Source organism: Patiria miniata, unplaced genomic scaffold (genome assembly GCF_015706575.1).
Source record: "Patiria miniata isolate m_02_andy unplaced genomic scaffold, ASM1570657v1 HiC_scaffold_24, whole genome shotgun sequence".
Classification (NCBI taxonomy): Eukaryota; Metazoa; Echinodermata; class Asteroidea; order Valvatida; family Asterinidae; genus Patiria; species Patiria miniata.
The window spans coordinates 21,219,908-21,246,251 of NW_024037063.1; the positions used below are offsets into that span (position 1 = coordinate 21,219,908).

Sequence of the window (26,344 nt, forward strand, 5' to 3'; positions counted from 1 at the left end):
AAACAAACGCACCCATGATCTCTGTGCAAGTACCCCCTCAATGGTTGACAAAGAGAGAGTTTGAGAGACCACTGTGAGAGACATTTGATCGCATTGCCGTATTTCAATAGAGGTAATAAATGTGGTTAGATCATTTTTGAATCTCAGAACTTCAGCCGGATTGACTTTCATTGTAGGTAATTCCAGTAAGCCTGGGCAGTGTCCTACAACCGATGGGGGGCTTGGATTGTGCTCCGAGGGTTGTACCGCTGATGCAGACTGCAGTGGTAATCACAAGTGCTGTTCGAATGGCTGCGGGCACCAGTGCCGGGAACCAGTGGGAGGTACGTAGAGGCCAACCTAAGCCACGTCTCAATTACGAGGCTGCGGCTGGCAGTGTCTGGCAGTGTCACACTTGTCTATGGGAAGTTGCAGACCGTGGCCAGGTCTACGGGTGCAGAAACTTGATGTTTTTGATATCTGAGCTTTGGTCAAGGCGTTCGACGTGTGTCACACGTCTGTACAAAGCCCGAACAGTAACCGCACGCGGCTAAGCTACAATATTCAAATCAGTTTGTGCTGGTTGAACGTCTTGGAACAACCGTGCGCCTTGGCTTATTTGTTTCTTTATTTTGGTGCTGGATCTCCAGCAATGACCTCGCATGCAAATAAACCCGAGATTATTATTCAGAACTCAGTTGTGGAGGCTCATGTTTTTCATGGACAGAGAGCTGGATAGTGTGGCTACATTCTCCAGCAAGTTTGGAGTCAACAGACCAAATATAACTTCATATAACTCCAGCAACAAAATGAAAAAAATTGCCTGAAAGAAGGCAATGGGGACGGTTGTTCCAAGGCATTAATTTAGTACCAACTGATTTGTATATTGTAAGCTAGCCGCATGAGGGTCGCTGTTTGTGCCTTGTACAGTACGTCTGAGTGCATAGCGTGCGGCTACTGTTTTTCGGACACTATCGTCGAACACCTTGACCAAAGCTAATTGATATCTATGCAAAGGAAAGTGAATTAGACATTATGAAACATTTGTGGCACATTTCGTCAAGCATCATGTCAAAAGACAATTCATGTACTCCACCATGTTCAACTACAAGAGTTAAAACGTTTTGTCTTTCAGAGAAACCAGGTACCTGCCCGGTTGGCATGTTACTGGAAGGATCAGTGGGAACATGCCAGGAGTTGTGCAGCCATGATCAAGAATGCCCAGCGTTCCACAAATGCTGCTCCAATGGCTGTGGCCATGCTTGCATTCTACCGCTGGATCTACCTGGTAAGGGCAGACTTCAGTATACCCCGCAGCAGATTTTGTAGGGCCTGCAGATCGAGGCCCACATGGGAGGTGGGGGACAGGGAGGCCATGCCGTAGGCTTCTCATCCCCTTTCTTTTCACCAAATCATGAAGTATTACTAGAAAAACAGAAAGAGAGGAAAAGAGGGCCCCTAGTGTTAAACAAGTGGTCACAAGAGATCTCCTAGTGTCAAATGAGGTCCCCTAGTGTTGAATGAGGTCCCCTGGTGTCAATTGAGGTCCCATAGTCTCAAGTGACGTCCCCTAGTGTCAAATGAGATCCTCTAGTTTCAAATGAGGCCCCTCAAGTGTCAAATGCGGTCCACCAGTTTCAAGTGAGGTCCTCTGGTGTCAAATGAGGTCCACCAGTTTCAAATAGGTCCCTCAGTATCAAATGAGGTCCCCCCAAATCAAATGAGGTCCACCAGTTTCGAATGAGGTCCCCCAGTTTCAAATGAGGTCCTCTAGTGTCAAATAGTAACTGGAAATTGTCATTTAAGACTTATTTCATGGGATCCAGTCACAGTTGTTGTTTTTTTATTCATATTTATGCAAATTAGTTATTCATGAGGGCGCCTGCCCAATTCCTGACGAGAGTGGATTTGGAACGTGCCAGGAGGCGTGCGATAATGACGGCAACTGCACGGCCAGTCAGAAGTGTTGCTCCAACGGCTGCGGCCATACTTGTGTCGATGCAGTCAAAGGTACATGTAGTGCCATTTTTAAATTATAAACTATAGTAAACTCTGGCTAAACTGGCACTCTCAGGACCTGAGAATTTGTGACGACTTACGCGAATGCCGATATCTGCTGTAAGTCGTCATTTGCCGACTTACATGAATGGTCTTTTGCACACATGACTCATTGCACTAATTGGCTTCGATTTACCCTGGATTATCTCCTTAATGCTTGAGTTGAATCCGGCAAATTAATCCTCGAATTGTATCATCACGTTTGGGGTATTGATAGTGGAGACCACGATACATATGTACGTGCACAGTAACGAATTGAATGCGTGCGTGATCCGGTATATACCACGCATGCCTTGACTGCAGCAGTAGTCATTCAATAAGAGGACCCCCAAAATGGACAGAGCGCATGCGTACAGCCTGGGGGGGGGGGGGGGGGTACTGGTATTGATATACTCACGATGCATATGCGATGTATGTAGTAGGACACCCTTTTTCGACACCGATGCATGCAGCGATCACGGGCCATGCGAAACCACTTTTCACTCGACACTTTGCCAACCACAGTACAGGAAGTCGATGCCAATGCGTGATTTGTTGAATGCGACTTACACAAAGGATTTTGTAATGCTTTTTATGGAAAGGGGACCGAGAGTAACAAGACGACTTGAGCGAAATGGCGACTTATAAAAGCCGACTTAGAAATAAAAAAATCAATGGAAATGCATTACGGACAATCGAGACTTAAGTCAGACGGCTGACTTGAGCGATTTGACGAGTTGTACGATGTTGGTTTAGCCGGAGTTTACTGTATATAAAACTTTTTTGAAGTACATATCATATTCATTAGCTTGTGGATTCTCTAAACATTTTGAAAATAAACATCAGCCACAAAACTGAGCAAAACAAAACCCTTCAAATGGACACAAAAACTCCAGATATATTTTGCAGATTAAGAGGAAATGATTTTTAATATAACAGCCTAAGCAAGTTCAAGCTAATTTGAGCCAGTCAGCAATTCCGTTTGCTATCTTTCTTTCTTTAGAGCCTGAGTGTCCGTCCGTGATGTGTATGATGTGGTGTCCACACGGGTACCAGCAGGACTCGCAGGGATGTGACATATGCCTATGCAATCAGCAAACTGGTAAACGTACTTGCTAATAACTATCTGTGTACGACAAGCCTGTATTATTTCCTTACCGAATGCTTTCACAATTGGACTCAAAATATAGTCATTCCATGGTTGCAAAAGCATTTTTTTTAAATTTCTGTTGGCAACTCATCAACAACAAACTTGTGTCTCGATCTTTCAGAAAGATTGCTTAAGGGCAATTCTACAGTTACTCACGTTACATTTTTGATGTACTTTTGAGATTCCTTGGGCTGTAATTACCTTACTGAAAAGGTTTAATAACTGTTATCCCCATGGTAGATAGAGTAGACCTAGACCTACCTAAGCACCAAAGATGACATCCAGAAAAATGTGTTATGTATGATAAACAAGACGCACAAAATCGGTTACTCACGTTACGGAAATGTAACGTGAGTAACCGTGGAATTGCCCAAAACGATTTTCCTTAATAGAAATGCAGAGAGAGTGAATGTTGATATTTGGGCAAATGGAACTTGCGTCTGTTCTGATTAGGCTACGGGAACTAGGTACCCGATTGAAGAAAAAAAATGGGTTTCTGGGTACCCGTTAAAGAAGCCAATCCCAAAATTTAAATCTTGGAAGTTGCTGTTCAGATTGTTCATAAAGGTCTGCACAATAATACTACCACATCGGTGCGTCAATGCAGCAAGATACAAGTGTGTACAGTGAGCTTTATAGCTGTACTGCATAAACTGCAACTTTTGCGAACCTCTTAATGATACTTATGTTTTATTTCCCCATCTAGCCTGGCTTTCAGTTTGAAAATTCCGCAGAATTGACATTACAACATTTCTTTTTCATTGTCTGGGAAGTTACTAAGTCATTTGTAAACTTGGTTACGGGTACCCGATCCCATAATCTGGAACCGGTTCCTGACATCAATGGTTGGGTACTCGGGTACCTGGTTCCGATGCACAGCTCTAGTTCTGATCATTGTGTGTGTTCTTTTGCAGTGATCCATGCAGGTGAGTGTCCCACCGTTACAGACAGTGCTGGGTTTGGGGTCTGTGTTGAGCTCTGCGATCATGACGGTAACTGCACCGATACGCAGAAATGCTGCTCCAACGGCTGCGGACATGCCTGCGTCGACGCTGCTCAACCAGGTACATCATAATAATCATAAGTTGGGAGGCTAATCATCCTTACTTGCAGCTGAGAAGCTGAATTGCGATGGACGCGGCTACAACGCACTTGGGATGTAAAGATAACAAGTTCTTGCATTAATTATGTGTGAACCAAACAGTCACCGAAGTCATCAGAACATTTCCTGAGTAACAGACCTTTTAACAGAACTATAAACAATGAAAGTCAGTATGCTGAGAAAGTGTGACATCACCTCCTTCCCAGGTCCGGCTCACTTCCTCGACAACGGTTCACGCGCATTCCTTAACGCTGCATAACACGCATCCTTAACACACGATCACAGACAGCAATTTTACACTCTACTTTTATTGAACATTTTCACATATTAGTAAGTGAAAATGGTTCACTGCCTTTCAGCAGATTGTCACCACACCAGTACAACCACAGTTGTGCTTATTTTCACTTCAAAGATGAGAATCAAGCCAATTATGAAACGGATTCACAACAGCTATAGCGAAACCACGGTGTTTACTGGGCCGTTGCAGTGTGCGTGAACAAGTTATCATGGATGTACCGAGTTGGCCTCTGAGTGATGTCACGACTACGCCAGCGAATAGACCATTATCATGTTGCGGCTATCTTGATTTTTTCCCATTCAAATCAACGAAGCGTAAGCGAGGCTGGAAGGGAAAATAGTCTGGTTCCTTTTTGTATGAAAAACATTATCATTCAGTACTGTTATTGGATACAGGGAACATGACTGAAATGGTGGCAGCATGATAAAGGTCTATGGGATTCAGCTTTTACACTATTGCAAGATGCGTTGCCCACAAATTCAGATTTCAAGAAATAGTCTGTCTTTATTTGAGGTCGTTTATAAGTGAAATATCGCAATACAGAGTTTATGTATTGCAGTGACATACCACGCTTATTCACAGCATTGATGCATTGTTACAACCCTTTTTGTAATAGTAGCGGAATTTGCTGGTCCTAATTTCAGACCCTACATATGCCGGATGTCCTGCCGTTACCCCCGACCAGCTGGGCGTGTGTATCACCGACTGCAGCGCGCATGCTGATTGTAACGACTCGCGATTGTGCTGCCCTAATGGGTGTGGTCATCAATGCATGGAAGCAGTTACGGGTAAACAATAAGCTAAAGATTGTATAGTAAAACGCCACTATGAGGAACACCACTATAACGAACATTTGGCTATAACAAACATCCCCTTAGGCCAAAAAAAAAGTCTCCGGTTTCTGGTATGGAGCTCGTCCAAAAAGTGGTGCGGCGACGCGGCTTCTTTTTTTTTACCTGACTTTTTTGCTTCAAATGTCAGCCGATGACTGCAAATGGTGCCCGACTAAACTTAGTGCAAATATATGGGAGTCCAGAGAGGCCACATAAAGCTTATTCTCGATCATAACCCCATCTAAAAACACGTTAAAATTGTGCAGCAGAAGGATTCCAGTCAAACCAGTGAGTTTGGCGGTTTTGAGACATCATCTTTCATTGAAATTTTTTTTTTTTCATTTTGCCGACGCGCATGGCTACGGCGACGCGCGCGCATACCAGAAACCGGAGACTATTTTTTTTTGGCCTTAGGCTCCCGAAATAGTAAATTCTATTATAAGGCCCAATCACTCTAACCAATGACCACTATATTACGGACCCCATCGTGTTCGTTACAGTGGCATTGTACTGTACATTATTGTAAATACCTATATTCATAAAGAAAAATATTTTGTACATTAAATTACACTTGAAAAAACCATTGAAAAGTTTTCACTCGGTGGTGTAAAGTCATTTCTTGTGCTTAAACTGAAATGATGTTTTTTGCTAAAACTTGTCAAGATAGGAAACGAATCCCCTTGAAGCAGGTACACCAAATTTTTCAAAGAGTATTTTAAAATGGATCTCAGCGCATTATAAATGTTTGTTGTTATTAATGACGTAGTTCATCCAGGGACGTGCCCAGTTGGTACCCTGTCAGCTGGTTTCAGTGGGATTTGCTCTGAGCTGTGCAGCAACGACGGAGACTGTCCCTCTGCTGATCTGAAGTGTTGCTCCAACGGATGTGGTCATGTGTGCGTTGCTGCGAACCCGACCCCAGGTAAGAAACCAACCACGTCACTCACAGTTCTCCTTTATGGGCTCCTTGCGCAAGTACCCCCTCAACGGCAAGAAAGGGAGAGTTGGGGGAGACCATAGGAGAGACATTTGAACGCATGGACCTTATTCACGAGGAATCCATTTTGGTCGTGTTCCCTGAATGTATTTTGTAAATTGTAAACTGTTGAATGGGATGGTGCCAGACTATTAAAACATTCTAGTCTTAGGCTGCATCCGAATCAACTGTCTAGAGCTAGGTCTAGGTCTGCGCCCATTGAAAATACGCGGGGACGCGCTGACAATAGACGTAGCCTCGCTCTGGAAGCCCGTTTCGGACACGGCCTTACTTTCATTTCTTTTTAAAATGTGGCTTAAAACATTAGGGTGTGTTTAATCACAAATTTTGAATTATTCATCAGAGCAGACTGGTATTAATTTGTAACATACTTAATGTCATTGCTTTCATTTCTCTTCGTAAGTTCCAAAAATGAAGATTTTTACCTCGTTTTTATAAAATATATGTCCGACTTGTGAATAAAGCCCATTTCCGACAACGGGTTTATGGCTTTGTGCGCCGCATTCAGAATAGAATAAGTCGTGTGTACTTTAACACGCAAGAACCATTGTCATCGAGTGATAGGGTACCAGTACTTGTGTGGAGTCCTTTGACCATACTGTCTAACAAGAATAAAGAAATTTAAATGTAACTTTATTCCATAAAATGTTTTAAATTCTGATACTCTTTTAAAGATGCGTTCCCATCCTAATTTCAAATTTCACCTCGTAAAATCGATTTGTGTTTTCAATTGCTATTCTCCTAGCAACATAAAAGCTAATTATTTTTGAATGAGACAGCGAACAAGAAAAATCAATTGACGTTTAGTTATCGAATGATTTCTTCACAATATTTGAATTATTGCCAGACAATAATCAGCTCTCGCATGGCGGGTTCATTTTTGCGCAAAATGAAAGCCCTCCTTTAGAGCGTTGCAGAAGTTGAAATAGGAATAAAGTAGGTTGGTTTTTTTTCGTAAAAACAAAACATACAAATTGAAAACTGGTCAGGAAATTTTTTACAGGGTATGCAACTTCAACATATTTTTGCTAAGCATGTTTTGTTTTGTCCATTATTGACAATCAAAGACACTTCGGGAACAGCTCTGTGATAATTCAGTTACAATCACTACCTCTATTTTTTTTTCTTTTCTTCAAGACTCTTGCTCTAATATAACCTGTCGGATGTTCTGCCTGTTTGGCTTCAAGAAAGACGCCAATGGATGTGAAATATGTGAATGCTTTGAGCCCCCAGGTAGGTGGTTACAGATAAACTTTAGAAACAAAACTTTTTTAAAAACTTAGAAAGGACTTTTAGTAGTTCAGTACACAAATCTTCCAGATTAACGTGAAAGTTCATCTGTGTTGGCGATTAGATCTTCAATCTTAAAGCTACAGTCCATCATTTGTAATTTGTGCATTTTGTTCGTTTGAAGCAACAAAAGAGTTCAAATCTAATGAAGGATACTGAGCAACTAACCTGATGAAGTTTCAGCTAAGCTTCAGCTGTACATTCCGAGAAAAACAGCATTCTAAGATCTCAATTTAAATCCAAAGTTACTGAATCATGTTTTGAATTGTTTTGAATTGCAGCTATACGCGACGTCGCGCACTGATCCGACGAATTATACATGTAACAACCGCGCGCACGTTTGCGTCGTTCCAATACTTGTGCGCGCTGCGCTGAATAACAAAACAAGCTACTAATTTAAATTTTCCTACGGTGCTTCTTAAGAATCACCGTTGGAAATGCCTTCTTTTGTTGATTACTTCAAAATGACAGCTTCCCAGAAAGAATAATTTCACAGGGAGTTTAGTCCCCTTACTATCTTTCAACCAAGTTTGTTTTTCAACAATAATTACGCCAGTTACTTTTCGGATGGCTGCAAATGATGGACTATACCTTTAAATCTTGTCTTAACTTTTGATTTCAACACACAATATGTTATTACCTGAAATTTGTGACCGGAAAGTCTGGTTTTGAACATCTTCAATGTCAGCAAGCTGACCCGATTGTTGAGTCTGTGACTATATGGACATGTGATCTCAAAACCAGATCATACACTCATAGACAAATTTGATCATGTTGAGATAAAAAGGTAAAACGAGATTTGATATCAAATTTTATATTTTCATAATAATTGAACCAGAAGAGGAGTGAAGACGATTTAAATAGATTCTACTCATCCCGTTCCCCTTTACAGATTCATGAAATATTTATAGAAATATGAAAAATAACCAACTCATGTTCAACCTTAGTTCTGTATTGCTATTTTTTAAATGTGTCTCTTTATTGCCAATTTTGTTTGTATTTCATCTGATATAGCTGTTCATCCCGGTACCTGTCCCGTTGGTGTCCTGCCTCAAGACATGATTGGTACATGCGTAGAGAGTTGCCAAGCTGACGGTGACTGCGCTAATCATGAGAAGTGCTGCTCCAATGGCTGCGGTCACAGCTGTCTGAATACAACGACCAGTAAGCAAACAGTTCACCATATTTGTCTGCTGTGATGTTTTGTACCGAGCACGGATCCTAGACACAAGGATTAACGACTCGGCCCAACTCCTGGTTAGACGTGTGATAACGGCCCGTACTGGCGGCAAATACCATGAATACTTTCCAACAAAGACCACTGCGCGGGGTGGCTTTCAGATTTGCATGGCTCTGCGCCCGATCTGGCCTCGAAGTCTGTCAAGCCAGCGAATTATATTTTTGAATATTCATGAGTCTACGTTTTTGGTCTTTATTATTGAATTCTGATAAGTGATAACTACATAACCATGGTAATGCCGAGCACAATATCTTTAGCTTTAAGATGAACAATGAAATGTCGCTTTTGTTTCATCGGTTCGGCATCCTATCTCTCTAAAACTTTTTAATAAAAGTGTGGCGGAAATTTGAAAAGTGTGATCGGTCCGTATGATTCGCGGTCCATCAAACTTGTCCAAGATGTTACCAGGACAAAATCGCTGCCACCAGGCGGAACATTTATAGGCCCTAAACCCCCGGAGTTCCGCCTCACCGGTTTAGTATTTCTTACTCTGCGTCTAAAGTTCGTAGTCAAAATATATGACCCAGAGGAGAAGTTAAGTGAAGTGATAAACAGTCTTACTAGTTCCTAAGGACTGACTCAAGAAAGATACACCTCAGGCAAATCTTCCGCACAACGCGAAAACTAGCAATTTAATTCAAAACTGAACAACAGTCAAAAGAACAATGCCAAGGATGAGCTTAGACTTAAATTAATTAAAAGCTCAGAAAATACAGTAAATGGCAGTGCACTTTGCACTGGTGAGGAACGAGTCTATGGGCCTAATCTCTGGAACTTATTTACCCGAAGGGGGGAGGGTACCTTCAAAGGATAGTGCTCTCTGCACTGGGAGGCAAAACAATCAGTCTCTAAGTTATTCCCTAACCTTTACTATAAACTTAACAACGGGCAAATCCTATGCCCTTATAAAAAAAATATGACTATAGGCAATTACGTCTGCCTGTTCAAAAACAAATATCACTACGTTAGGCAATTCCGTCTGCCAGTAGTTTCTCAAATATAAACACGACTAGGCAATTCCGTCTGCCAGTCCAAATGTCTCGCTAAGTCAAGGCCTCTGACGGGTCTGCCAGTAGTTTCTTGAATCTGCTTAGCTCCTGAGATAACTTAGATGACCTTAGATTAGTTTATCCAGCTCCTCCATTCCAATAATAAGTGACTTACAAAGTGTCCTCTAAATTCGGCTCCTCAATTGGCTCCTCTGCTCCTCAACTCCTTAACTGGCTCCTCTGCTCCTCAGCTGGCTCCTCAGCTGGCTCCTCAGCTCCTCAATTACTCCTCAGTTTCTTAATTCCAACCCCCCCCCCCCCAATTTAAATTAAGATTTAATTAAACTATTTTCCCCTAGCGAATATGCGAATGACAACCGGGCTCTATACGTGCCTATGAGCTCCTTAAATGGCTCCTCAGCTGGCTCCTCAGCTCCTCAATTGCTCCTCAACTTCTCAATTCCAAACCTCCCTAACTTAATTTATATTCATAAATACCTCAGACAGTTTAGCCATTCCTATTGGTCGAGAGCCCGTCACGTGGCCGGTCTTAAACGGATGATAAAGACATGGCTAGCTGGTCTTAAAGGGAATATACAACATTTGCAAACATCGAAAAATAAAACTACCAAGTTTTTGCGAAATACCTTAATAGGATGTTGGTAAATGACAGTCTAAAGCATTCTGTAAAATTATGGCACCTGGTATACTGTCATTTTCAAGAAAAGTGGTATTTTTGTATCAATTTCCAACGCTGATCGGCCGATCAGCGTTGGAAACAACTGGCTTTTTTTCAAATACTGGCCCCAATTGACCATTGCACTTGTTTGCAATCGATTACAAACCTATGAACGGGTACGAGCCAGCTAGACTGGTTCCCTGACCTTACAATTCCCCAATGTATGTAAACTGCTGTGTTTCTTCTTATATGGAGTCAGGGAACCAGACTACAGGAATATGATCATTTTTCTTGGTTTTTATAGCATTTTCGAACCCAAACCTCCAAAAAGTCAGTGTAACTATATTTGCTTTATATTTCCAACCCCCCAATTCCATCCATTTCTGAAAATTACAGCAAAAGCAAATGATGTATATTCCCTTTAAACACTTTTCTAGTGTCACATAAAATGTGGACTCCTAAAAATCCAGTGCCTCTTACTGTTGTATTGGTTGAACGTTCACAGTCCTCACGTAGGCATGCGCAACACTACCAGTGAGTCAGAATGTTAAAGTTCTAAATTCAAAACGCAACGCCCCAGGTGCGTTCTGCGCGACATCGCACAGAACGTGCCACGCGCGCGTCAATCTCCATAAAAGGGTTGTTTACATCTTAATCGCCAGCTGAACACTCCATTATTTAGCTAGAGGGATGTTTCAAAAAGCATGAAGTGAACTTGTTGAACAAAATCGGGATTTTTTTACCGAAATATTATATTTTTTTGACCGAAAAGGTATTTATGAATGGGAATAAATATATGCTCGGTCGGTATTAATCACTCTGTTTAAGACCACTTAGAGTCTGGGTGCTGATAATTACCCGAGCCAGAGGCGAGGGTAATTATCAGCTAAGCGGTCTTAAACAGAGTGATTAAAACCTCTCAAGCACACATTTATTCCCTTAATAACTATTTTTCCCCACTGATGTAAACATTAAACCAGCTCTGTACGTGCCTATTAGCTCCTTCACTAGCTCCTAAGCTCCTCAGCTCCTCAACGTCCCAGAGATCAGCAGTACTACAACTTGACAAACTCAGAACTAAATCACCCGAACCCCGAATTCACAAAAATCTGCCCTATTTATACTCTTTGGATCGCGCGCCTTACACACAGACTGCGCGTATGCGTAGTAAATAAGCCACGCCCACAAGTGGTAAACTAGCAAAAATTACTATACACAACAAAGTTTTCACTCATCTGAAAAATCAATAATTTATGCTGTACATTCATCACTCAAAGTATACAAATAATCCTTTAATCCTAAGCTTTCATTTACACTGAAATAGAACAACATATTTCCCCAGATTTCTCACAATAAGGCAAAAAACAAAGTTGGTGACTGAACGTAAACATGACCTAATTTCATTGATAAAAATCCAGTGATGTCATACTCATGAATATTCATGAAGCATTTCAGGCCTTGGCAGACGAAATCATTGCAAATTTCGGTAAATAATTCCCTACTGAAATATTTTCTGCCAAAAACTTATTCTAAGTGTTGAAATAGGTAAAGATAAAGGAAATACAACTTTCTGCTCTGATAAATCTCAGTTTTATAATCTAAAATCAGAAATATTCTTTAAAAACTTTAGGCCAATCCGAACAGATTTTAGAAACAAGGAGGCGGCCATGTTGGATTTACCCTCACTCTATTTTTAGCACACACAAACACATGGCAGTGGCAGTGCATGAAAACAGCTGATGGTTGGTGAATACTAGCGATAAAATAAGTCATCAAACAGTTATAAAAGTGGATGGAACCTAATAAAAAGTTACCCAGGCGTACAGGTGAGTCTAAGAAAATGACCAGAGTGGCATTTTCGTCACAAAAGCATAATTATAAACGAAATTTGGGTGAACAGTGTTCTCCTCGAAATTTAACGTTTATTTCCCAGGTAAATACTTCATCTATGGGATGACAACCAAAATTGCACAATACCATCTGTTATATCCTGAAGTATTTATTTTAAAACAATTTTGGAACAATTAAATCTTAAATAAGGAGTAGTTTTACTTATTGTTTTATGAATATTTCCGTCTTGCAAAAACCCAACACAATAGGACACCTGAAAAATTCGCGCATACGCGCCAACGGGTATTAATGCCCGTTATCACGCGTCTAGCCAATTAAGGCAAGTCCGCTCAGTGCATTTTGTACTAGAGCTCAGAACAGTCGTTTATCCTGGTGTCTAAGATCCATGTACCGAGGCAGCAAGGCAAATTTGAAGGTGCCATTTGCCCTTTTGTTTAACAAAGGGACAAAATAACTGTATAGGATGAGTAAAAAAAAAACGAAACCCAAATGTTGGGACCATTGTTTTAGGGAAGTTCTGCATGTAGCATTTTTAAAATCTAGGATATGAAATCCCAATTCATAAGTTTTCTTTTAGTACAAGAATCATTCAAATCACTCATTGTCAGAGTTCATTTGAATAACGTGTTACATGACACGAAAGTGAATTTACTGCTAAAGTTTTCCTGTTTTCTGCAAATCCATTTATAATCAGTTTGTCAAACTTGGTTCCATCTTACAGTCTTGTGCCCTGACTTCATGTGTGCCATTTACTGCGAGTATGGGCATCAAAAAGACCAGAACGGATGCGACACCTGTAACTGTCTAGAAGAGCCAGGTATGTGAGGAACATAGTGTTATTTCATAGATTTCTCTTTTTTTTCTGTGAAAAAAATGTGATCAAGACAAGTAGTTAAACTACAAAAATAAGGAAATAAATTCATGTGCTTGGCCGGTTTTAAACATGTACATTTAAGACTGGCTAGGAGCCTGGACGCTGATGATGGACAGAGCCGAATCCCATTCATAAATACCTTTCGTTCAGAAATTATAAATTTCCAACGATTTTGTTTAACAATTTTTTACTTCATATTTTGTGAAACACCCCTCTAGCTATGTTGATGGTATGTGCCTCGCGGGAGTAGTACTAAAAATCTCCTTAAATGGAGATTGGCGTGCGTGTGGTGCGTTCTGCGCGATGTGGGGCAGAACGCAATGGTGCCGGGAAAAAAGTGTTTAAAACCAGTCAGTGTTTTATCAATCATTTATGACATATGCTCTCGACCAATAGGATTGGGTAAACTGTCTCAGGTATAACCATAGTACTTCATTGAACTTTTTGTGTGCTAACTAATGGATTCTCATCCTTTTTACAGTTCTTATTACATGTTAAACCTGATACTTAATTCCAATTTTTGATTTATTGTTTTCCAGTAGATTGTGGTGACGTGTTCTGCACCATGCATTGCCCTTATGGATTCAAGAAACAACCAAACGGATGTGCTATCTGTGAATGCCAAAACAATCCTGCAGGTAGGTTTACAGTATACAAACATGTCAAATAATGAATGCTTAGGCCAAAAAAAAAAGTCTCCGGTTTCTGGTATGCGCGTAGCCATGCCGTAGCCATGCGCATCGGCAAAATGAAAAGAAAAAAAATTCAATGAAAGATGATGTCTTAAAACCGCCAAACTCACAAGTTTGACTGGAATCCTGCTGCTGCACAATTTTAACGTGTTTTTAGATTGGCTTATGGTCGAGAATAAGCTTTATGTGGCCTCTCTGGACTCCCATATATATTTGCACTAAGTTCAGTCAGGCACCATTTGCAGTCATCAGCCGACATTTGAAGCAAAAAAATCAGGTAAAAAAAAAAAAAGCCGCGTCGCCGCACCACTTTTTGGGCAAGCTCCATACCAGAAACCGGAGACTTTTTTTTTTTTGGCCTGATGAGTGCAATGGTAAGAATAATTTAAAGTATTACGCACGGCTGAATATGCACTCCCACAACTCTTTCTTCTATGCCATTGAGTGGGTATTTGTGCACGGAGCGGATAAAAGCAAAATATCCAGCAATGAGGAACATATATTTTTCAACAATTAATTGTCTGTTAACCCTTCTCTATGCAGGATGTTCCGAGGTGATGTGTATGATGTACTGTGAGACCGGATATCAGAGAGATGCCAACGGTTGTGAGGTCTGCATGTGCAATCAGCAACCTCCAAGTAAGGGTTGAACGTGATCAGAGGTCTAATGAAGTGAATTACAAGTCAATCACAAGTCAGTTATAAGTCAATCACAGGTCAATCACAAGTCGATCACAAGTCAGTCACATGGGGGTCACATGTCAGTCACATGTCAGTCACAAGTCAATCACAAGTCAGTCACAAGTCAGTCACAAGTCAGTCACAAATCAATCACAAGTCAGTCACAAGTCAGTCACAAGTCAGTCACAAGTCAGTCACAAATCAATCACAAATCAATCACAAGTCAGTCACAAGTCAGTCACAAGTCAGTCACAAGTCAGTCACAAGTCAGTCACAAGTCAATCACCAGTCAGTCACAAATCAATCACAAGTCAGTCACATGGCAGTCACAAATCAGTTATAAGTCAATCACAAATCAGTCACAAGTCAACCACAGCTCAGTTACAAGTCAGTCACAAGTCAATCACAAGTCAATCACAAGTCAATCACAAGTCAGTCACAAGTCAACCACAGGTCAGTTACAAGTCAGTCACAAGTCAGTCACAAGTCAATCACAAGTCAGTCACAAGTCAGTCACAAGTCAATCACAAGTCAGTCACAAGTCAGTCACAAATCAATAACAAGTCAATCACAAGTCAGTCACAAATCAATCACAAGTCAATCACAAATCAGTCACAAGTCGTCACAAATCAGTCACAAGTCAATCACAAATCAGTCACAAATCAGTCACATGGCAGTCACAAATCAGTTATAAGTCAATCACAAGTCAATCATAAGTCAGTCACAAGTCAATCACAAGTCAGTCACAAATCAGTCACATGGCAAGTCATTCATAAGCAATCACAAGCCAATGCCAGATCAATCACAAGTCAATCACAGATCAATGACATGTCAATCAGGCCATCACATGTCAATCACAAGTCTGTCACGAGTCAAATCACTGGTTCATCACATAATCAAAGGGCATTACCAATGCAAAAACATACATGAAATGAGCCTCATACTCTGAACATACATGTAATAAGCATCATTAATGTTCCATTTAAAACCTAAAAATTAATTTATAATAAGGATGATTCATCTCAAAAGCCTTCTTTTCCGTCGCTTTTTTGAAAGCTGTACTGTTCATTTGAGAAAATACCTTTGTCGCTTTTGTTTTACCACCGACAGTCATCAGCCCCGGATCGTGCCCTGTTGTTGTCCCTGATGACGTTGGTTTTGGAACCTGTGCAGACATGTGCGACAATGATGTGGAATGCCCGACCAATCAGAAGTGTTGTACCAACAGCTGCGGCGGCCACCAGTGTGTGGAGGCTGAGAATATCCCAAGTAAGAGAGCCTGTGATTGGTTGTTACAAGAGGTAGAACATTTTTGTTGTCAAAACCGAGAACCAGCAGCCGATTTCAAGAAACTTTACCAAATGACGTAGCTCACATGCGCCACAATTTATCATTCAACGAAAGCTTCATAGTGCATAAGTCCCCTGACTTGAGCAGTAAATAATGGCGTAACTTATGCAATCAATTTAGGTGATGTAAAATGTGGTGTAGCGACTGAAAATAAACTATTTTACTTGCAAATCGTGATCATCGTAAAGCCTGTCATTTTACAACTTATTAAAGTTGATACAAGACACTCATTGCTGAGTATGAGGCCAACTAGTTGCTATTTTACTCGTGACACAATCTTTAGAGTTGCCGCACAATTCCAAAGAAAGTCAGGCAAAACTATTTTTAAAATGGTGGGCGGAGGTGATTCAGCGACTGTTTCGTGACCGAACAAAATCATACACAAACAGTCATCGTAAATGTTGTTATCCTCGTCCAAGATGTTTAGTTTTCTAAAACGTCGCCCAGCTACGCCAAGTTTCATGAAATCTATTGTAAATTTATTGCACAGCTGCCCAACAAATTTGTTGCAGAAGTCCTATACACAGAGGAAGTTACACACTTTTTCGTGAAATCAGCTGCAGAGTTTTGAAATATTGCGAGCAATTAATATGAAACCTAAATATTTGGTGTTTCTGGATGAAAGCATACCTTTAATGTTCAGTGTTTTGTATTACAGTTGAATGTCCATCCATGCATTGTATGATGTGGTGTCCTCACGGCTTTCAGAAGGATCAGACTGGATGCGACTTGTGTCTATGCAATCAACAAACGGGTAAGAACACTGGAATGCAGGGCGCAGCTAAGCGCACGATATTCTGTTAAGGAGAACACACAAAAAATTTAAGAATTCACAAGGCGCGAAGAAGTTTGTCATTAACAGTCCAGTGAGTGGAGATGAAAAGACTTGAATATCTCGTGTCGAGTCGTGGCCATTAGGGTATTTACAAGGAAGTTTTTCGAGGCTCTTATACGTAATCAAGCATTGTGACGTATTTAGCATGTGTATCGCAACACCCGTACAACCAAGTCACTTTGTGTGTCGGCTCCTTCCTTCATCAGGGATAGTTCAGACGACGACTTCTTTCCGACTCAAAGTAGTTTTTACAGTGACGGCGGAGAATCTGACAGTGAAGATGCATTGGTAATTTTTAGAAGGAAAGTTTTAACGGTCCTATTCAGGCTCATTATGGAGAACAATTGTCCGACGTGTTCTAAGTGTTTTTGAATTCCGAATCCACACTTTACTAAAGATTCTTTGTTCTGCATCCACACTTTGTGACCAGTGTAACAGATTCGTTGTTCCGAATCCACACTTTTAACAATAGTGTGACGTCACAGCAATAAAGCTTAAAGAACCGTCAGTTTTACAGATAGAAAGAATTAAGCGTGTTACCTTACAATTTGCTTAAAATATTGACCCAAGAATCACTGTTTTTAGTATGCACTTTCCCGTTTTCATATTTCTGTATTTCCCTGTTTTTGTTTTTCTACATTTTCATTTTAATTTCCTCCTTTTAATATTGTTGCACATTTCCACATTTCCCTGTTAATATTGGCCTATGTCCCGAATATACCAAATATTCAAGTATTCGGCATCAACCGAATATTCAGATAGCTTTTTGGACGGTTTGAATATTGGAAAAGAAAAAAACTATGCACGTGAGCTCATGACAGAATCAATATCATTTTAATCGTAAAACTGCATTTTTTTTATTGTCAGATGCCATTTATTGATACCGTTCTTTTAGCTGGATAAAGTCCCTGGTCAATTATACAGTACTTACTGTAAAACACTACAGCGGCCCATAATATTCATCGCTGCTTGCAAAATTTATGCGGCGCGCTTTGTATGCAACTTTTGACCAGCGAGGAAGGCAGCTGCAGCTGGCGTGTGAGAAACTTGATAAGCGACTTTCGAATATTTGAATATTCGGTCAAGTGCAGTTTCGAATAATCAAATACTAAATTATTCGAAAATTGACAGCCCTACTATATTTACTTAATAATGTATGTGCATGAAAATGTAGTTACTTGCTTGTATACCTGTGTGGATATCTGTGTTCTCTTGTTTCAATATTAAGATGAGTATATGTAAATGTGTTCACACGGATCCGCGTTTACGGGTTGACTTGCTTAAATCTTTACATGTTTACTTGTTTACCTGTAGAGATTCACGTAGGTTCCTGCCCGCCTCCCCCTGCTGATGGTTTCGGTATTTGTTCGGAGTCTTGCGGACACGACGGAGCATGTGCACAGACTGAGAAATGCTGTCCCAATAGCTGTGGTGCCCACCAGTGTACGCCGGCCATTACTACAGGTCAGTGTGGAATTATTGTCGACTATGTTAAAGTCACACAGTTAGGCACTAACTTCAATTGTGTGCAGTTGTCACACGTGCAGTTATGCATTCGTTCAGTTTTTTTTCTAGGTTGAAACAAGACATCCACAAGAAATGTTATTTCACCATAAACATAATTTCGAGAATTGCCTGCCTATGGGCTCTGTGCACAAGTACCCCCTCAACGGTAAGAAAGGGAGAGTTGGGGGAGACCACTGGGAGAGCCAGTCGTACACACTGCTGATGATGTGGGGCGCTGTGGTCCAATGGTTACAGTGTTCGACTCGTGTGCCGTGGTACATTGGTTCGAATCCTGACCGTGGGAACATGGTGCTTGTGCTCTTGAGCAAGGCACTTTACCATTATTGCTTCGTCCTTCGGATGGGACGTAAAACCGTAGGTCCCGTGTGTGTGTTGTGAAATGCACGTTAAAGATCCCAGTATACACTTGTTGCTAAGAGAAGGGGTTTGCCCCGGTGTTTCTGGCAGTGGCAGCAATATGCGCCGCAGCACCTAGCAAAAAGGTGCTCTAATGGGTCTCATTTGTTCATGTACTTCATTTACCTGTCTTTGGTTGCATTCTCCCCCAGCGCTTTGTATCCTTTGGAAAAGGGGCTATATGAATATGGTTATTATTATTATTATTATGATGTCTGACACTCACTCAAAGATGCAATGGTTTTGAGCACATTCAGAATAAATAAGTCGTGCGAACTTCGCGCTATACGTGCGTGAACCAGGACGTTCACTTGGTGTGTCCCGCTCACTGGGCTCTTGAAAGTGGTAAAAAAAAAACGCCCTCTGTTGTTTGCGCATAGAACCCATTCAAAATAAAGTCGGCAAAAGCATTTTCCAAAAGGTTGTATGCCTGATGTGAAATCATACCAGCCGTCCAAGATGTGACTGAAGTGTTTTTATATCTTTGTTCACTATTCAGATGTGAAGCCTGGTACCTGCCCTGAGGTTACCGGTGATGGTGCGGGTATTTGCGTGGAAGCCTGCACAGCCGACTCAAACTGCACAGGATCCGAGAAATGCTGCCGTAACGGTTGTGGTCATCAGTGCTTAGAACCGGTCAACAGACCTGGTAAATCCTGAAACTGATCTGGGTTGATAATGTAATTATCTTCAAGCAAAACTTGTATCCTCGATCCTGATTGGTCGATCCATGGCAACAACAGTGTGATATGAGGCTGTATTGCACGGTCCATATCGCACCCTGCGTATTGCACTATTCCAAGATGCGAGCGACATTCCAGCATGCGCTAAACCGCTAAAAGGTTCGTGTATAAAAGCGATGGTCTAACTTTACTGCGCGTCAAGTTTGCTTGAAGATAAATTCGTTATCACGCTCGCGCTCGTGGAACACGGAAAATGTAGTGCGTCTGTGTCCCACATACCACAGACGCACTAAATTATTCCGTGTTCCACTCGCGCTCGCGGGATAACTTATAATACGTGTACTGCTCAAAATCCACCCTAATTTGTTCGGTTTACGCTCTGCAATGTATTTTGGATTAAAGGATGGTTGTAAAGGTTATTCGGTTACTCAAAATTCAAAATATTCCAACATCAAGCTAGAGAGTAAAGTTTATTGAGCACTGCTGCAGTGGTTGCAGGTTCGATTCCCGCTTTGGCCACTATTGTCATTGTCTTTTCACACAGTGGTACGAGCTGGTGAATGCCCCATTGGCACTCTGCCAGAAGGCGTCAACGGCATCTGCTCTGACATGTGCCAGGAAGACTCGGACTGTTTGGATAACCAGAAGTGCTGCTCCAACGGTTGTGGCCGTGTTTGTATGACCAGCGTGAATGCACCAAGTGAGTTGTCAAGACCTTATGACTCTGTACACAAGCAACAACATGAATGAGGAAATAAATATGTGCTGGACCGGTCTAAAACAAGTACATTTCAAACTAGCTAGGGGCCTGGTCTTCAATAAAAGCACTCGCCTTTGGTTCAGGTCATTATTCGCGTCCATCAGCCAAGCTGATGTGCTTGTTTATCAGCCAAGCACATATTTATTCCGATTCATAAATACCTTTTGGTCGGAAAGTCAAAACAAGTTCAAAATTCACAAATTTTCAATGATTTTTGAACAATTTTTACTTCACTCCACTGGTCATGTCTATGGTTTGTGCATCACACGTGTAGTGCTAAAAATCTCCTTATATGGAAATTGGCGCGCGTGCCATGTGTGCTGCGCCATGTGGGCTGCGCAATGTGGCGCAGAATGCAGCTGTGTTTTACCGGCAATTTAAAACCACCTGCGTAACAGGCTCTCAACCAATAATAATTGGTAAACTGTCTAGGTATTTATGAATACCATTTGTTATTACTTGGCACACTAATGTCAAAGAGCTAAACTTGAGAAACTACTTTCCATGGAACCATTAACCAGTTTGGCAATAGAATGAACACGCCACATGCAAGATAGATGCTTTTAATTCCAAGATGCGCTAGAACGTTAACCAATGAAAGAAGCGCTTTTGGCTCATGAATATGTACGAGGTATACAATAAAGTTATTGACCATTTATTATGTTATAGGCATCTGTGATGAACTGATGTGTACCATGTTCTGTGACTATGGGTTCAAGAGAGATGACAACAACTGTGAAATATGTGCTTGCAATGACCCCCCAGGTAGGGCAAATATCAAGTCTTGTCCCAGTGTGATACTTAACCAGTATTGACTGCTTTGAGTGGTATAGTATTAAAAAGCTAACATTTCAATGTGACCTGTTTTCAGCATTTAATTTTACGAAACAATCCACTTTTGGTGTTTTGGTTTTGTAGTGGTCCATGTTGGTGAGTGTCCCGCAATCAACAACGGAGGTAGTTTTGGCATTTGCACAGAATCCTGCATGTCTGACGGCGATTGTGAGCAACATCAGAAGTGCTGTTCAAACGGTTGTGGCCACGTCTGTGTGGATGCCATCAATATCCCAGGTAATACTGCGTTATCAGTTTCCTATTTAGCAATTGTTAACCGCTGTGATGTGGGACATGGAGCATGACCTTGTCCCTGGTGTTCGAGATAATTTCACATGGCCACCTCGTGTTTTTCCAATTACTATTAATTATCATTATTAGTCAGGGAAAAATATATGCTTGGCTGGTTTTATAACTGGCTAGGGACCTGTGCACGGATATTTACCAGAGCGAAAGGCGAGGGCTATTATCGGCAACCAGGCCCAAAGCAGATATTAATAAATGTACTTGTTTAATACCGGCCAAGCACATATTTATTCCCACTCATAAATACTTTTCGGTCAAAAGTAACAACAACTCAAAAATTATATATTTCCAACAATTTTGTTCAACAATTTTACTTCATGTTTTTTTAAACGCCCCTCCAGCTATGGTTATGGTATGTGCCTCTCGCGAGTAGTACTGCAAATCTTATATGTACAATGGCAAACACGTGGCCCTTACTGCGCGATGTGGCGCAGAATGCAGCGGTGCTGGTGTAGTATGAATTTAGGACTCTATGAAATACAGACTCATTGGTAGTATTGCGCACGCCAATTTTGTTGTTGTGAATGTTCGACCAATAAAAGGGTAAAAGGACCAAATTTTGTAAGAGTCCAAATGAAGTGACACCGAAAAAAATGTGTTTAAAACCAGTTGGTGTATTATCAGCCATTTAAAACCACCTACGTGATGGGCTCTTGACCAATAGGATCGGGTAAGTTGTCTTTTAAGTTATTTATGAATACTTTTTTTGTGCTAAAGTAGCCAAGGATTGCTCAAAGCACTATTAGAAGCTAGAAGAAACCTGTGGATAAAAGACAATGAAGAAACTTTCAGTTTAGAGTAGAGAGGAAAATCCTGGATACATATTCAAGGGTCTCAAACGACATGTTGCCCTGGGTGGTATCTGAACCGTACCGACAGAAGTTGGTGAGGACATCCCAAGAAGTCCAGGTACCAGGTTCCCTATCCCTGAACTTTATACGTTTTACAGTTGTTCATGCAGGCTCCTGTCCCGTCGGGGCCTTGCCTGGGGGGATGTCTGTGGGGGTGTGTGTGGATGTGTGTGACAGCGATGATGACTGCGACTCTGATATGAAGTGTTGCTCCAACGGCTGTGGACACCAGTGCCTCAAAGCGGTTGACATCCCAGGTAGGGCCAAATCCATTTGAGTAGATAAATAATTGATTGTTAAACGTGTTCATTCCTTTGAGCATCTGAATACACGTATTCTTGTCACCAGAAAACGACTTATAGTTGACTTTTAATGGACTTGCGATGATCTTTAATTGACGTGATTAACTTTGTTAACTACTTGGCTTAACTTGCGATGGAGATGTTATTGACTTGAGCTTTGATTATTTTTGATTGTTATTTGAATCATTATCTGTACAGTCATCTGCCCAGACGTCATGTGCATGATTTTCTGCACCCATGGATTCCAGAAAGATGAGAATGGCTGTAACGTGTGTACTTGTAAAACGGAGCCTGGTAAGACACTTCTTCCAATGTTGTCCAAACGCAAGAGTCAAAACAGCTTCTATATCTTCCACACGAATTGGAATACCCATGATGCAAGGTCTAACATCTTGTTGGAACACTCATAACCCAGGACCATTTTGTGTTCAGGGCCCACTCTGCTGTCAAATAAGCAGAACAGCCTTTGCTGTCGGTAAAAATATTTGTGGGGTTAGTACTGTTCAAGCTGCAAGTATTCTGTTTCTACAGGGTTGGTGCTGAATATGTACACATTTTGTACTGAGTTTTGTTGAGGTTAGCAGAACTGTAATATTGGGCCCAGTGCTCGGACCCAGACTTCCTGGTGCACTCAATTACAACATTCTCATGCCGTAATTTATAACATTGTTACATAAATATGTCAAAGCTTTTCAAAATAATAAACCATTGGGTTTTATACACAAGTTTGAGATTAGAGAGGTCTAGGCCTATACTCTATCTACCAAACAATAACTTTTGTGTATAAGGCAAAAAAAAATAATAAGTCAGTCTCTGGTCAGCGCGCGCGTCGATTTTAATCATGCGCGTCAATCTTTTTTTTCCAAAAAGTTCCGCAGTAGCTCCAACAGCGCCCTCTATTGCCGCACCTCCTCAATTTTTTTTTACCAAAGAGCACCAAGGAATGGAAATTGCACCAAGGCAAATGATCGAGAGCACCAAGGCAAATTATGCAGGACACCAATGTACATGAGGACACCAAAAAAAGCAGAATAGTACCCAACCTTGTCTGTACAATCCAAGCTTGAAGAAAAAGAAAAAAAGCAACAAAAAAAAAAAGCCGAGTCCCTGCGTCAATTCCGGAACTTTGGTCTGACAGAGACCGAATATTTATTTTTTTTTTGGCCTAAAAGAGAAGTGATATCGTGGTAAAGTGGCTTGCCCAAGGACATTATGTACCATGATTTCCAGGCAGAAATGGAACCCACACCTAACAAATCAGATACAGTACTTATCGGACAACAAGCTTCACAGAAAATTGACATAAAATTCACAGAAATCACTGGGGAATATTTTTTTAAAGCATATCAGTCACTTATTGTCCTCATTGATGTAATGTTGCACTGGCACAAAATATCACCTCCCATCAACGAGTTCTTGGTTGTATATTTTAGTGACTTGTCCGCCGATCTTGTGCCAACGGTTCTGTGAGGAAGGAGCTTTCATTGATGAGAATGGTTGTGACACGTGTCAGTGCAAAGGAGACCCAGGTATGCAACCCCTCTTGACTTCACCATAAATTGACTTAAAGGTAATATACAACATTTGCACACATCGAAAAACAAAACTACCAAATTACTATGAAATACCTTACTGACTCTAAGTAACAATAGTCTCAAGCATCCTGTGAAATCATGGCACCTGGTGTGCTGTTATTTTCAAGAAAAGTTGAATTTTTGTATCCATTTCCAGCGATGGTCGGCCGACCATTTTTGGAAACAAACTGACTTTTTCAACTGCTGCCCCCAATTTACCAAATTTAGTTAGTCCACATTTTGTTTGCAGTCTGTTGCACTCCGTGAACGGGTGCAAGCCAGCTAGGCTGGTTCACTGACCAGACTACTCCCCGATGTCTATAAATTGGCCATTTCCTCTGAAGTAGGGTCAGGGAACCAGACTACAAGAACAGCAATTGTTTTCTTGTTTTTTTGTTTTTTTTGCCAGCATCCACGAATACAAAACTTTAAACAGGTCACTGTTACGATATTTGCTATAAAATACTTACCCCAAAATCCATCTATTTCTCAAAATTACAGCCAAAGCAAATGTTGTATTACCTAAAGCAAAAAAAATCACTAAAAAAAATATCACTATATCTTTACATTCGGTCTTGTCTCCTATTGGCTTCAACTGTAAAAATCCAGGGGACTATGTTTCCAAAATGCTCACATAAACCAGGACTAGTACTTAAGAGTCATTTCGTGTAAATACTTCATAGAAGTGTCCACGCTCAAAAATCAAATTTTTTAAAACTTTGTGGGATGAAAGGGCTTGGGGAGCAAGTAACCAAAATAGACTTTTTAAACTTTTATTTTGCCCGTTGCCATGGTTACGGACGGCTATGTGTTTTTTCCATTTTATGTGTGCAATTTTGAGGCTGCAAAAATTCATTTTTTTGCGTTATTTTCAAAGGGTAAAAAATGCAATTTTGCTAGTTGTAAAAACATGCTGTATTATAGGGCCTAAAAATAATATAAAGGGGATTTTTCAGAAAAGTTTTTAATTTTTTTCTTGTAAGGGTAAGGATGATACTTTGTCATGATATAGTTACTTTTGTGACATTACTTCGCAGTTTGGCTTGATGACCTTTGAAATTAACGCCTCAAAATTGCCCCAAAATGGCCAAAACACATAATGGCCCGTAACCATAAACCATAAACGGGCAAAATATCGGTTTAAAAAGTCTATTTTGGTTACTTGCTCCCAAAGTCCTTTCATCCAACAAAGTATAAAAAAATTCGATTTTTTGAGCGTGGACACTTATATGAAGTATTTACATGAAATGACTCTTAATATATAATGAGTGTTAATAAGACCTAACTATGTGACTGTTGTGACCAGAAAGATGGGATTCTTTTTATTTATTTGACTTTAGATATTTGCTCACCGATTATGTGTAACATGTTCTGCAATTACGGCTTTGAGAAGGATCCAGTGACTGGATGCGACATCTGCTCCTGTAATCAGCCAGGTACTACCCCATCTAGCCAACTTGCCTGCTTCATCAGATTATAGCACCCAAAAGCCTGTTTGAACGTTTAAGGCCGACTCCTATATGAGATTGTGGGGTGTAGTCTAGTGGTTAGGGTTTGAGACTCATGATCTAAGGGTCAGAGGTTCACATCCTGCTGCTGGTTGTTTCATTGTGTCCTTGGGCAAGCCACTTTACCCTTACTTGCCTCTCTCCACCCAGGAGTATAAATGGGTACCAGCATTAGCTGGGGAGTAACCTGCGATGGCCTGGCATCCCATCCAGGGGGAATAGAAATATTCTCGGTTTCATGCTACTGAAACTGGAGATAAACGCCGGCCTTATGGGCCACATTGGCTTGTGACGTACCACATTCAATGATTGTTTTCTTCCAAATATTGCCATTTCAGGTGCAATGATTTCTCGGGGAACTTGGTACCGGTCCTATCTTCATGTTGGCTGGGTTTTTTTCATTAAATCGGTCGTTCTGTTTCTGGGTACTTTATTTACCAATCTTCATACGTGCCTTCCAGTTCATGTTCGTTTCTGAGATGTAATTCAACATTTTTGTTTTCGCTTCTCTCAAAAGTCTTCCACGCTGGCGAGTGCCCATCTACAGTCGATGTGATTGGTCTGTGTGGTGAATTCTGTGCGCATGATGGAGACTGCTTAACCAATCAGAGGTGTTGTTCCAATGGCTGCGGCCACACTTGCGTGGAGGCAATTCAGCAAACAGGTGAAAGAAACAATCAAGTCAAGATGATGTCCAACAAATAATTAACCGAGAATCATTGACAG

General features: G+C 40.9%; 1 protein-coding gene across 4 annotated transcripts in view; it reads left to right on the plus strand.

Annotated features, from left to right (window-relative positions):
- Positions 1-26,344, plus strand: part of LOC119731684 (balbiani ring protein 3-like) — a 65,124-nt gene that overhangs the window by 13,373 nt on the left and 25,407 nt on the right. For 3 of the 4 annotated variants that reach the window (XM_038204893.1, XM_038204891.1, XM_038204892.1), the window contains exons 5-28: positions 177-323; positions 1,115-1,267; positions 1,846-1,989; positions 3,020-3,118; positions 4,081-4,230; positions 5,211-5,354; positions 6,166-6,321; positions 7,534-7,629; positions 8,701-8,850; positions 13,167-13,262; positions 13,859-13,957; positions 14,555-14,650; positions 15,803-15,961; positions 16,701-16,796; positions 18,192-18,341; positions 19,300-19,449; positions 20,028-20,183; positions 20,913-21,008; positions 21,162-21,314; positions 22,333-22,491; positions 22,735-22,830; positions 23,970-24,065; positions 25,451-25,546; positions 26,136-26,282. In XM_038204893.1, the coding sequence (XP_038060821.1) occupies positions 177-323; positions 1,115-1,267; positions 1,846-1,989; positions 3,020-3,118; positions 4,081-4,230; positions 5,211-5,354; positions 6,166-6,321; positions 7,534-7,629; positions 8,701-8,850; positions 13,167-13,262; positions 13,859-13,957; positions 14,555-14,650; positions 15,803-15,961; positions 16,701-16,796; positions 18,192-18,341; positions 19,300-19,449; positions 20,028-20,183; positions 20,913-21,008; positions 21,162-21,314; positions 22,333-22,491; positions 22,735-22,830; positions 23,970-24,065; positions 25,451-25,546; positions 26,136-26,282 (3,084 nt within the window). The remainder of the gene's footprint in view (positions 1-176; positions 324-1,114; positions 1,268-1,845; positions 1,990-3,019; positions 3,119-4,080; positions 4,231-5,210; positions 5,355-6,165; positions 6,322-7,533; positions 7,630-8,700; positions 8,851-13,166; positions 13,263-13,858; positions 13,958-14,554; positions 14,651-15,802; positions 15,962-16,700; positions 16,797-18,191; positions 18,342-19,299; positions 19,450-20,027; positions 20,184-20,912; positions 21,009-21,161; positions 21,315-22,332; positions 22,492-22,734; positions 22,831-23,969; positions 24,066-25,450; positions 25,547-26,135; positions 26,283-26,344) is intronic. The other variant, XM_038204894.1, reaches the window with a different exon arrangement.